Source organism: Eucyclogobius newberryi, unplaced genomic scaffold, assembly GCF_026437365.1.
Source record: "Eucyclogobius newberryi isolate DKJ021-1_F unplaced genomic scaffold, fEucNew1.0.hap1 SCAF_3, whole genome shotgun sequence".
Classification (NCBI taxonomy): Eukaryota; Metazoa; Chordata; class Actinopteri; order Gobiiformes; family Gobiidae; genus Eucyclogobius; species Eucyclogobius newberryi.
The window spans coordinates 20843771-20857348 of NW_027315945.1; the positions used below are offsets into that span (position 1 = coordinate 20843771).

At 42.4% G+C, this 13578-nt stretch overlaps 1 protein-coding gene across 1 annotated transcript; it reads right to left on the minus strand.

Moving 5' to 3' along the window:
• Nucleotides 1-355: 355 nt before the first annotated feature.
• sall3a (spalt-like transcription factor 3a) lies at nucleotides 356-13353 on the minus strand. The gene is made up of 4 exons (XM_072459987.1): nucleotides 12692-13353; nucleotides 2758-5898; nucleotides 2183-2517; nucleotides 356-1870 (listed from the first exon to the last, which is right to left on the minus strand). The coding sequence occupies exons 1-4, from the start codon at nucleotides 12771-12773 to the stop codon at nucleotides 1439-1441; spliced, it is 3990 nt and encodes a 1329-aa protein (XP_072316088.1). The 5' UTR covers nucleotides 12774-13353; the 3' UTR covers nucleotides 356-1438.
• Nucleotides 13354-13578: the final 225 nt, after the last annotated feature.

A 13578-nucleotide genomic window follows, 5' to 3' on the forward strand; every position in this document is an offset into this window, starting at 1 on the left:
TCAAATGGGATTGTTTTGTTTTCATATGTTCATTATAGTTACCAGTAGTTAAATGCAGATGCATGATAGTTTGTCATAGTCTAATGCAATAATAGAACTATCTACTGACCAAAGATAGCTTTGTATCCAGTTTTCCACCTGATCCATTCCTTGTCCCACACAGAGTACATCCATTTATAGACATCTGAAGCCACTTACATTTTTTATACTTTATTTTGTTGTGGGTGTTTGGAACTGTGTGAGCACATGCTGCCCATGTGTGACGTTTAAGCCACTCTGGCACATTAAAAATATATATAAAAGTAAGTTGTATCTTATTGAAAACAAACAAGCATTCAGACAAAGCAGACAGCAGTTACTGTGTATTTTTTTATTTACGAAGGTTTGATTGAGTGATGAGTTGAACTCACATATGCAGACTGGCAGAGTGGTATGCTTGGAACAATGGGAACAGCACGTTATAGCTCAGTCAAAATGTTAACGGTAACTCACAGACAAAACGTCTTTGTTTTAAAAAGTGCATTCACAAACATGACAAATACTTTGAACTCAGGATGTCTATCTTTATGTGATACAAAATATGCATACCTGTTTAAGATTTGTCTGTATTTCTATACATAGATATTTCTCCAAAATGATCATTACTTTTTTCTTTTTACAAAGGTTAAAAGCAGGGTTGTGGTCATAGCAGCTTCAGATATCTTTAACATCTTCCTTGTGTAACGACGGCCCAGCTTATCCACAACTATCTCAACAAAACCTATTCATTTTCCTTTTTTTTGTTCAAATCTGTGAACATACCGTCTTAAGTGAAAGATATATTCCTCAGTGAAGCCTGCAGTCTAGAAAAGAGTGGATCAATAAAATGCCTGGGCCATTAAATATATTTTTGTATACCCGCTTTTTTTGTCAATATCATAAATACTAAAGACACAGGACAATATCATAAGACAATGCTGGGAGACTAAATGTAAAATTGTTCAAACATTATTTTTCAAGTTTTCTAGTTTATGAAAAAATCAAGCGAGCACAGAAACACAAAACATCAGTCACTTCCGCCGACAACTCTTTTAATGAGCTTCATAAAGCATAATGCTTTCCTCTTTTCTTTGTGTGTCCCGTTCATATAAGATCCTTGTCCATTATCAGTGAGGCAGGGTCCCGGTTTGGAAAAAAATCAAAGCAGTCAAATATACTGAGAAAAACAGTACCATGCAAATCTTGCAAGACGGCGTATTCTCGAATGAGACAAAATATTCTTCATATATATATCACTTGAGGAAGGAATGGGCGAAAGGCAAAGACTGCTAATCATTGCTAAATTCTATATTTCCAAAACCAAACGAAAAATACAGTACTTCTCCTGTACATAGTATAGTATAACTGTCCATCTCATCCATTTAGTCTCTGCCAAACACCTAGCTTGGAATGAATTTATTTAATTGATCCCAATTTCTTTGTTCTCCTCCATAAACCTGGAAAAGGGTCGACTTGCCCCGACCTCCAGAGCGGTCTTGTCCATAGCAGTCATGGGGGGGCTGCCGCCAGCGTGAACTCGGCCCATCCCTCCTGGCATCGGCCCCAAAGAGGTGATGCCTGTGCCCCCAAGGCTCACAGGCAGCTGGGTGATGCCTCCGTTCTGGATGACAGAGATCTCATTGTTCTTCATGGCCAGCCCGTTGGTGATGGCGGCCGCGTACTGGTTCCAGAAGCCTGGGTCCACGTTCATGGCCCGAGCAGCTAAGTCTTTCTGGAAGATCTCACTGAACTTCATGGCATCACCACCTAACAAGGCCATAGGGTTTTCCACAGACAACCGTCGACCTCTGCGGGCTGGAGCATTGTTCCACATGTGCGTGCCCATATGGACCTAAAAGGAAGTTTAAAAAAATATTGAGATTGAATACACAAAATTCCTTTTCAATATTTACAATATGTTTTTTCAGCGACTGAACTGAATATAACAGATTTATATATATATATATATATATATATATATATATATATATATATATATATATATATATATATATATATATATATATATATATATATATATATATATACATATATATATGGTTGCCAACGTCAGGTTAATTAAAGATCATTTTTTATATATATGAGCTGAGCTCCATGAGCTTATTTCTTGTTTGGACCCTCAAAATGAATAATGATAATTTACCTTGAGGTTTCCTTTTGTAGTGAAGGCCCGTCCACAGATGGAACAGGCGAAGGGCTTCTCTCCTGTGTGCGTGCGCTCGTGGATCTGTAGGGCACTGGCTGAGGAGAAGTTCTTCCCACAGGAATGGCAGTTGTGCTGCTTGGGGGTGCGTCTGGGAGGCGGGGGAGCGAGCATGGGGTTCAGGCTAGAGCTCATAGTGGTGCTCTGGGGTGGTGCTGCGTGACCCTGCATTCCTACAGGCAGGTGGGAGCTCTCACTCAGAGACTTCCCGTGGCCATTCATCTCCATTTTGATCATGTTTGATGCAGAGCTGGCCAGACTGGGGGTGTTCAAACCTGGAAGACAAGTTAAAATGTTTAATTAACATTATTTTTGTATTGTAACATGCTACAGTTTTTTTAATAGCTTGTTATAGAAAAAAAAATAGCGTATGTATATTTATAAATCTCATGTTTTGAAAAGGATGGTGTAAATATCTTGTCATATAACTAGTGATAAGCCTATACCTACTAGTACTTACTTTATAGTGTTACTAAATAGATATAATATGTTGAATATAGTTTTGGCACACTCACCTCTATCTCTATTCAGGAACAGCATATTGAAGTGGCTCTCCTCCTTGATAAAGTGCCTGCCAGGTTGAGTGGCAGTGAGGTCAAGGGCCCCAGTGCCTTCCATGGCAGCGAGCGGAGATGGCGTCTCTGATTTTTCCGACTTCACTGTTGCTAAGCTGCCTGTATTATTCTCTGGACCCTCCTCTGCCATCATATTGCTGCTATTGTTATTATTGTTCAGTATAATTGGCGACTTGCACCGCTGGCTCTCAGAGTGGCTGTGAGCGGGGGACAAGTGCTGCATGGAGCCGGAGGAGTCGGACAAAGCGGGGCTCCCCAGGCTTCGACCTTCTGTGTCTCCCACTACAGACAGAGAATCAGTGGCAAAGCAATCGTTCTCCCCTCCAAAACTGCTGCTCCCATTCAGAGTTGGCTTCAGACCAGTTATGCGGGTCATGTGGGAAGTGGAGTCAATCAACTTCATCTGGTTTTCCATGGCAGCAATACTGGAGTTAATAGATGATGGAGGGGAATTGCAAGGGGAATACATTTTTGGTACATCTATTACATCTACATCTTTTAAGTCAGGTTCATCGTCAATTGCTGCTTCCATTTCGTCCAGAAGATCATCATCATAAGTGCTTATTGCGTCTAAGCTCTTTTCGTCAAAGCCCATGTCAGTGTCCATTTCTTGAATGCTTTCTGGGACCGGGTTGTTAGGGATCTGTCCCCCCATGTGCATACGGATGTGCTGCTGTAGCACTACAGCATTGGTGAACTTCTTCTGACATATGGGACATGAGTGCTGGACCCGGAGTGGCGGTTTAGATCTATGCACGCCAAAGTGAGTCTTTAGATTGCCCTTGGTGGTAAATGCCCTCCCACATATCTTGCATTTGAAGGGCCTCTCCCCAGTGTGAATTCGGTAGTGCATCTTCAGAGCGCTCTGACAGCTCAGCACGCGGTGACAGATGACGCACTGGTTTGGGTCAGTAATTTTTTTGTCAATATTCTCGACTAACTGCTGCAATTTTGATGTTTCTGAGGTTTGCATAGAGTCTAGGAGGCCTCCAAAAGGGAACTTGGCCTTGAACTGGTCTGACAGCATGGGGAGAACAGGGTGGGAGACTGCGTTAGAGGCAGAGTTAGGGCTGCCAATGGGCTCAGTCACCTGACCCCCACAGGAGGATGTGGAGGACGTTACAGTGGTCGACAGAACAACTTGAGTGACTGTTGATGTGGTGGTGGTGTTGTCTCCTGGACGAGTGGAGCAGCTCGGAGGCAATAGAATGCCATCGGCTCTTAAGTGAGGGGCATCACTGCCAATGTTGAGCTTTGGGGACGGTGAAGTAGTGGTCATACCAGAGTCATTTATAATGTTAGGGGAGAGAGATGCACACTCACTAGAGGGAGGAGAAAGTCTCTGTGGAGACCTGTTGAGTGGAGTAAGACTTGGAGAGTCGCCAAAGCCACCCATCATACTGGGCAGAGTGGGAGGCAGCTGCAGCCCTACAGATGTGGACACAGTGGGGAGGACAGGCTTGCTGTCTAACCATGTGGTGACAGGTTTTTCCGGGGGCAAAGACATGCCATATGGTATGCCTGAACTCGTGGGCACATTGTCCAGATATTCTGGCACAGGGTAGGGGTTCATTTGAATATGTGGGTATTTCTCTTTGTGTCTCTGGAAATGCACTTTGAGATTTCCTTTGGTGGAGAAGCGGTTTCCACATATGTTGCATTTATAGGGCCGCTCTCCGGTGTGGGAACGCAGGTGGATTTGTAAGGCGCTGTCACTGCCAAACACTTTGGCACAGAAGCGACACTTATGCTTGAAAAAGGGATCATCAGAGCTGGGCTTTGTGTCAAACACAGACACATTTGGGGGCTTCCCTTTACGATGCTTCATCAGCGCAGAGAGAGGATCCAGAGCATTGGCTGTGGCTGCGATGCTCGCAAGAGGGTTAGGGAAGATAACACTGCTGGAAGAACTGTGAGGTATCAGTGGCATGTTAGAGGCAGAGCTCAGGAGGCTGCTGTGGCTGAGTGATGGAGAAGTGCTGGAGTTCCTGGGTAGAGCCACACTGTTACTGAGGCCCCCGCCTGCTGTTACACTACTACTGGCGCCAATGCATGTGACTGTGGAAGAGCAGGAGGGCAGTAGAGACGACAGTCCCGAAGTGGCTGAAGGAGGAAACACAGGACTGTTTGAGGAAGTATTGGGGATTGAAGAGTTAGACTGCTGTCCACCACTTTGTGGTGTTTGAGAATGAGACCCCTCCATTGCAGAGGTCAGAGGTGATGGCCCTTGGCCATTAAGTGTGGCTGGCAACCTAACAGGCAGCTGATGGACAGGGGGAGTGATGAAGCTGTGTAGCTGCAGCTGACTGGGGATAGGGGGGATGCAGGAAGAGACAGAGGCCTGACTCGCAGATGTGTTGTGGTGGTTGAGCTGTGGCTCTGAGGCCGACTGTCTGTTCATCAGAGCCACCTGACTGCGTATCTGTTCAATCAGCTGCAGCTGGTGAATCTGCTGCTGCTGCAGGGCCATTAGCTGGTCCAGGATCAGAGGGATGGCCATAGTGGAGACTCCAGTGCCCGCGGCTCTAACACTTTGTGAGAACTGCGCCACAGCCACACGAGTGCCCTGCAGCGTCTCCAGAGTAACGTTTGTGCTGGGCATGGTGTACGCAGTGAGGCTGGAGGGAAGATCACTGAGCGGAGGTAGAGAGAAGTCGGGCTCAGGGGAAGTCATGTCTCTCTCCTCTGAATCCAGACCCTTTTCAGGAGACATGTCCAGCTCCATCTGTTCGTCCTCCTTTTCTAGGACACTGACCCCGTCTAAGGCTACTGTGTCAGGCATGTCCTCCCCCTCACCGACAGGGCTATGGTTTCCCTCCCTGGGGTCCTCGCTGTCATCCTGCTCACTGGAACAACTGGGGACAGGGGAGGGTTCTCCGGGGTACTCCTGGGAGGGGTCAGGAGTGTCCTCATTCTCATTCACTATGAGCACCAGTGGATTCTTGGTACAGCTGTTTAAATGTTCACAAAAGTCGGCCCATTTGAAGAACTCTGCGCAACACTTCTCACACACATGTGTTTCCTCGCTGCCACTGCGACTCTCATTCCCACTGTCTGCGTCCTCCAACACCTCACCACGACCTGAAGGTGAGAGGGTCCAGAGAGAGAGAGGGGAGGGAGGGAGAGGAGAGAAAAGGAGAATTAATGAATAAATAATCAATAAAGAATCCACACATATTTTGTACTGCAGACCTGTTAAGATTTAACCTTTGATTTTTTTTTTTCACCCCCTCTTTTAACATAACCAAAATCAATAATCTTTTTATTTTTTTACTCTGAACAAATTGCCGTAGTTCACCAATTCTCAGGCTCGGCTCTGTGCGTTCACACCCACTCCATAGAGCCAGCTAATAATTTTCTTTGTGCAATCCATCAAATTATGAGGGCCTATCAATTGTGGATACAGCCGCTTAATGAAATTCCATAGAAGCTATTGATTTCCAATATTTCATACAATTCACAGCTGCCTCATCTGTTGGGTACAAATCAGGACGTTGATGGCCACATTAGGATTCCCCTCTGTTATCAAAGCCATTTGCACCTGAATTTCAAAAACCTTTTTGAATTGCCAATGTAATATAGATTTAAATATAATGGCGATGTCTCGATGCCAGGTATATTTTTGAATCTCATTATTGATCGGTGTATTTCTGCATCAAACGCTTCTAAACGCATACATGCCCACCTTGAGATGTTTAGTACACCCATTCGACATACAAATTAATTTATTGATTTTAAAATGTTATATTTTTTATCTTCTCTCTCTTTTTTTCCCCAAAACTACTTTCTATTCTCCCTCTCTTTCTCTTGTGACATCTAAAAAAGACAAATTATATGCTAGTGCCATGGCAGCAAACTCTCTGATTGGTTTCATATGTTTAATCACAGTTGTGGAAAGCCACTTCCTTTTCCACATGCAACCAGGAGGAGAAATAAGCAACTTAAACTCTGGACCAAGAACAAGCCAAACCTGCTCAAAAACTTATACTTTGATGGCTTTTATTTCCAATCCTGTTACATTTCTAAAAACACTAAGTTTTATATATATATATATATATATATATATATATATATATATATATATATATATATATAATTAATGTAATAAAAAAAAAAATCCTAACCACACATTGTATGTATATACTATATATACATTGTATGTATACTTTTTCCCAGTGGGTGAAAAAAGCCATGATTCCTACAGTGTCTTTTGAGCGGGCCACACATAAAACATTCATGCGTATTACATTGAGTCATTAGTGAAGAAATTTATCACTGCTGTAATTTCTGGCAGAAGGGGGCTTGAGCTCTCAGGGTCTGGACTGCGCAATCCAATTAATTATCTATAAGGCTTTAAGGACGTCAGCCCATTGTAGGAGATTATTATTATAAAAAATATAAATTGAATGAAAATAGTATAAGTATGTATCTGCAATCCTTCATGAGAACTCCTAAACACAATCTGACAAGTGAAAAGTAGCAAGTGCCCAAAGCGCGACACGTGACAGCAGGCGAAAAATCTCCTTAGGCCAGCAGCGGACGGCCCGGCTCATTTCCATAATTGAGGGGTGAAAGGTCAACGCAAATGAGTAGGCATTATGTTGAGCTGATTAGTTATTAGAATGGTATTACTGTCAATCTCTTTTATTCATTCATACCATTACAAGGGCCTTTGTATGAGGCTGACCTTGTGGACAAAGATATAGGCAAAGGACTTTAGTAAACAGTGAATGTAATTTTATGCTTTACTACTTGGACACGGATACTACTTATCAGTGTATATCATTCTTTTTGCATTACACAAATACAATATTTTATGCAAAACAAAAAAATTATAATTTGAATTGTATTAAGTAGAAAATAATAATTTTAAATATAATTAAAACTCATTATCAGCAGAGGAAATGTATTTCTAATTGTTTGAAATTATTGATAAATAATACAAAAAACATTTACTTAAATAATGATTTTTTTTTAGGCTATGGCGTTAAAGCACGAACAACAGTGACCCGTACTCGCTTCTCATTTCTTTACGTCTTCCTTTACTCTAATGCATTTGTGAAGTTGAACCAGGTCAATGAGGAGATTGTGGATATTGAATCCTTGCATTCCTTATCATGCTAAGCAATCTTTGGCATGCTAACTGAAACCGCTAATCTGACATATTATATCAGACCAGCTATTCATGCTTTCCACTCTTCCACTGAGTGCCACAGTAAAGGCATTCAATAGGAATCAGCAGTTTACAAATTGTCTCATGCTTGACAAATTACAGCTTTTTTCACAAAATTACGACACCAATAAAATGTACACTGGAGACAACTATAAGCACGCTCAAGAACTGAATGCCCCAATTCTAAAATAAGTATTAACGTATACATTATTGAGAACTCATACATGATCAGAATTATGAATTATTTTGATTTGAGCCCAGTCATTGAAGGCAAGTTTGATAAACAATTGAATGCAATGTCGCTGCTTGTACAAGAATGTCATTGTCTGTTAGCTGCATCGTTTTGCATTACTCAACTATGGTGTGTGTGTGTGTGTGTGTGTGTGTGTGTGTGTGTGTGTGTGTGTGTGTGTGTGCGTGCGTGTGTGTGCGTGTGCATGTGTGTGTTTTAAACCTATCGTCGCCAGTGATTTCATGCACCAGACCTGCAGCAGAGCGTCCATAGTGTGAGTGTGTGTCATCACTGCGGACCGTGGTACAGTCATATCTGCAGCTACACTGAGGCCTTTGTCATTGGCTGCAGATGTCGAGCAGCCAAAACATTAACGATTTGTTTGTGTAAGCATTTGCAATACAGTGTTCATGGACGACACGCTGTCCAGATCACTCCGTCAACCTTCGGGACAACACGGTATTTCTGTCATTGTGGGCTTGAGTGAAAAAAGTTATATATTCAGTCTATGGAAAGTGTGTGTGCGTGTGTGTGCGTGTGTGTGTGTGTGTGTGTGTGTGTGTGTGTGTGTGTGTGTGTGTGTGTGTGTGTGTGTGTGTGTGTGTGTGTGTGTGTGTGTGTGTGTGTGTGTGTGTGTGTGTGTGCGTGCGTGCGTGTGTGTGTGTTGAAAATTGCAATTGAAAAATAAAGATATATATTTTGATTCTATGCTTGGATGAAATACTGTTTTGGCAGATATTTATACTTTTTTGATGATAGAAAGTATTGACTTCTCGCATGAAAAAAGCAAACGCATGTGTAAGTTGATTGTGCACATTGGCACACAGGTTTTGTGGCTCATGTTGCCATGTGACTCGGTTGTGGGGCTGTGGCACAGACAGGGGCACTCGCCCGCCTTGGTGCTGTGGGTTCAAATACAGCAATCTGCCAACTGTTTCTCCCCACTCTGTCCTTCTGATCTGTCCACAAATATGTTCATCATACATTTGGATTTGGGCTTAAATGATCGTAGTTTGGGTGTTGCACAACCAAGACCAGTTTATTGTTCGGTTCTTACTCTCTGAGTATCCTGTTCACACACTGTTGACTGTATACTTGACTGATCCCCAAGTCCTTTTCTTCTTTTTCTAAATGTTCTCTCTGCTCCTTCTGCTCCAAGTATCAGTTCTTGTTCCTGTTTTCTGTTTTCTGTACTGACTAGTAATTAAGACACTGCCATATTTTAGTGGCTTTGTGGACATCTTTGTTCAAAAACGATGTGGGTGGCCCAACAGTCAGCACCCTATGGGATAAAAAGATCGACAAAACTGAAGAACTGTGTTTGAGAATTGTACAGTAACTGTCACCTGAGTAAAACTTAAGATATTGGAAAATAGAACATGATCAAATTCGAAAAAACTTGCTGTGGAGAAATGGAAATCATGAAAACTCGGATGGAAAGGAAACTATATATGTAAAAAGGATAAAACAAACTATATTAAATAAATGCATTTTGTTAGCAGGAAGGCAATCCCTGCTTCCTCAAGCTAAAAGAACATTATTGTAAGTTCACACTTTTGAGGACACCTAAAGGCTGCTCTTCCAAGGTCACTATGACTGCAGTACATGCTCTAATTGTACAAAGATCGTGACATCCATCGGTACGACCTGCTGTCTGGGCCCGAGACAAAGGTTAAGTCAGCGGGCTTAATAAACGCACTCTTAAAATCAGCCCCCCTCCACCCTCTTTTCCTGTCCTGACACACACAACAGAACATCCACACCCTGGGGGCACCGTCCGGAAGACCTGCAGGGTGGATGATGTACCAGACAAGGGATTATGGCACACAGTTTTATTTTTGATCTGCACTTTAAATAGATCACACTAAACCACTGTGCAAAAAGAAAAAATAGATTGAGAAAATATAGTACACACTAGATTTTGTTTAAATGTTAACCAGATTCAATAAAGAAAATTAAAATACACTAAGAAATATTTATAAAACATTTTGTATTGCATCGTAACATCTTCATAAACTCTTAATATTTTTCCATATTTTAATGAAATGTAAAAGAAAGAAGACTAGGCCAACTCCCGCAAATATTACAAAATATCACAAACATTTAGCCTTGCCTGTCTATGTTTATGTTTAAACATAATGTCTATGTTTCATTTTCAATTAAAGTCAATTTAATTTGTATATCCCAATGTTAAAACAACTGTCGCCTCATTACAAAAAATATATTTACAAATGTTAATATCACAAATCCACAAATGTAACGTCCCTTAACCCTCATTGTCCCTCAAGCCAGTGATTCATTGCCAGATTTAGCCGACTCTGTTGTAACTTCTACATCCCTCGGACATCATACCAGACCATTTGTCAAGGCCGAGCGATCAATAGTGTCATCGGTAGCTGTGCCACAAACATGACGATGGCAGCTACACAGAGCGACAGCGGTGGTGGGGACAATGTGATCCCAATGTGGCGCTTCAGTCTCTGTGACATCTGCACCTCGGAGGCACTGCTCAGGGACCAGACCTGGTGTTATTACTGAAAAGTGTGTCGAGGTGTACTGTGCTCACGCCAAACCATAGGGATTGCAGCCACGTCTGCTCCAGAAACAACTGGCTCTGTGTATGGACAAATGCCATTCCAGAGCTACTTCAGCAAAACGACACTGACACACTGAGCTTTCAAGAAGAATAAACGCTTACATGAAAACCCTATTGAAAAACGGCAATTATATTAAAATCCTTGCCAACACCATATTCTTATATCCAAGTAAAAAGATTATCCAACAATAATTTTCTCTCAGTCCTGGAGATGTGTTTGTTGTACACTCAATACGTATTTTAAAACAATGTTGTTGTTTTCTTTTAAATATCTATCATTTCATAACTGTCCGTGTCCATTGAAAATTGTCGTGAAACAAAACTAAATGTATTTTCAAACACCAATTATTCTTTATAAAACTTGAGGCAAAACGGCTTATCTGCTTCAAATGCTACAGTGCAAAATACAATATCAAATTCCACAATCAACTCCTTAGTTTCCCACTTGACATTCCTCAATCCTACAGGAGAGCAACCTGATGGATGCTGCGTATCTCCGTCTGGAATCTGAGGCATCCTGACACTGACAGCAGAGCGTTCAAGTTCCAATGAGATTTCCCTTCAGAAAATCAAAAGCAAAACGGACAAAAAAAGGAGCAAGGAGTGATCAGTGAGTCTCGCCCTTCAAAGCAACATTTCTCGTGCAAAGAGAGCAGTACCCCGGAGATTACATCATGCATTTCTATTCTGAAGGAGCTTTGCAAAGTGTGTGTCTGATGTGTGTGACTGGGCGTGTGTGTTGGACAAGACAAAACATTTTGGGGGAAAAAGCTTGTGACACTTTGCTCAGACAAAACAGAATTTTGTTCATTTAAATTATTGATAGCCAATTTAATTTACAGTAGCAATAGTTAGTGAGTAACAATATTGTACTTAATAGAAATATGTGTGCAGACTATTGCAATGTGTGATATACTTTCCACTACGTATGTATATATTTTTCTTGAATAAAAAAAATAAGTATGATTTTTAAAGTTGTCATGCAATTCCCATAATGCCGGCTTTGTTTTGTGTTAGTTTGAAGAGTGTATTTTTTCAATGGAGATTTTCATTGCGCAAAAAGCAGAGCACATGCAAAATAAGACATGAATGGGTCCTTTTTAAATTCCACATGGCGAGGACGAGCTGTGTCAACCGGTCCTGTCCACATTGTGAGCGAAAGAGAACAAATCAAGTGTGCCAAATTTATGTGAGGGCGGTAAACAAAAACATTTCCATGACAAAAACTAGGCTTCGACTTACAAGTGAAAGCGTTTTTTTCTCCCGAAGAACAGGGGCTGCGCGGGGACTGAACACCCGGCTGAAATTAAAATAAAAACGTGTAGAATATAATTACAAAACAACGTGGTTTCGCTCCACGTTTGACTTATGTTGGTATATTTTGACATTTAGCGACTCATAACAAATGCTATTGCGCGTTTTTGGTGCGTAAATGGCGCTTAACAAGGAAAATACGGGCATTTTTTGAAGTGCGTCTTTTTCTCTTTTACAGAACGCGGCCTCATGGAAGGCCTCGTCATACAATATCATAATCATATCAGGGCCTTCTGTAATTTCATATTTTCATATTTCAAAATCCTTTTTTTTCCTGGAAAAGCTGCACAAATGGCAAACGCCGGTAACGATGGAAAGAGGTTAAAGAATTTAGATGGATAAAATCAGACATTTTTTAAATAAATAGCGCACTGATTTCTCAAATTGTCTTTTAGTAGAACTCGCTGTTACTGACACACTGTATATGGCCTATATTTAGTGCATGTATCCGAAAATCAGCAAAGTGTTTAAAATAGGTTAAACATTTTCCAAAATAGCTGTGAAATATGAGTCAGGTGCCCGCTTCACCCCAGAGTCCCGTCCCACTGAGTCCACTCACCGTGCTCGGAGATCACTCCTGCCAGCGCCGGGTCTTCGTCCGACTTGAGGTGCTGAGGCTTGGCTTGCTTGCGTCGGGACATGCTGCTAATGATGCTGCTGGCGACGTTTGTTCTCTCGGTGTTTTGGCGCTCCGGGATGTGCCCGCGTTGAGCAGATACATCAGCGAAGAGGCGAGTGAATCAAACACGCGCTGAAGTTGAGAGGAGAGTGCGCGCTGCAGGACGGGGAGGAATCATAAGTCGAAATTAGTTGTTGCTCTTCACTCGCTGATGTTCGTCGGATTGCGCATGTCGCTATAATAATTATGATAGTGAATAATGCCTGGCGATTAATGGCACTGTGTGAAGGTGGGGAGGGTTGGCTGCAGTCCAGAGGACGCGCATTGGATATGGTAATGAGGGACGGACTTAGCAATTAGCCGCTCCACTCTCAGACTTTATCCGTGTCTTTTTCTCTTTACTCCCCAGCCTTCCCCCGCCTCACAACAACTTGACAAAAAAGCCTCTTCTTCTTGTACTCAGCGCTGGGGGGTCTACAGGGGACCGTCAGCCCCCGCGCCTCGCCTCTCTCTCTCCTCCTGCTGCACACTGAGGATTCACCGTGAAGAGGCTGTCATCTTCATCTCTCTCTCCTTCATAACTTCACTATTTGACTTGCCCCCGGGAAGAACCTCGTCCACTCCGCTGTCCTCCGCGTCCGTTCTGCCGTCACAATGGACGCGTCTTCACAGTAACAATAAAAGTTTGACACTTTTATGTTGTTACTCGGGTCTCCAAACTTTACACGACGCTCAAGCGCTTCCAAATATGACGCATTTGAAGTGTCCCACGAGGAGAGGTGGCCTACTTTGGGACGTGCCTGCCCAGTCTCTCTCCCTCTCTCTCT

What these genes read in the sequence shown, in the direction of transcription:
- sall3a (XM_072459987.1), bottom strand. Translation starts at nt 12,773, where the DNA reads ATGTCCCGACGCAAGCAAGCCAAGCCTCAGCACCTCAAGTCGGACGAA. An exon ending in AGGAGTGATCTCCGAGCACG is followed by an intron (nt 5,899 to 12,691) that starts GTGAGTGGACTC and finishes TCTCACCTTCAG; the next exon opens with GTCGTGGTGAGGTGTTGGAG. An exon ending in CTACAAAAGGAAACCTCAAG is followed by an intron (nt 1,871 to 2,182) that starts GTAAATTATCAT and finishes ACTTCCTTTTAG; the next exon opens with GTCCATATGGGCACGCACAT.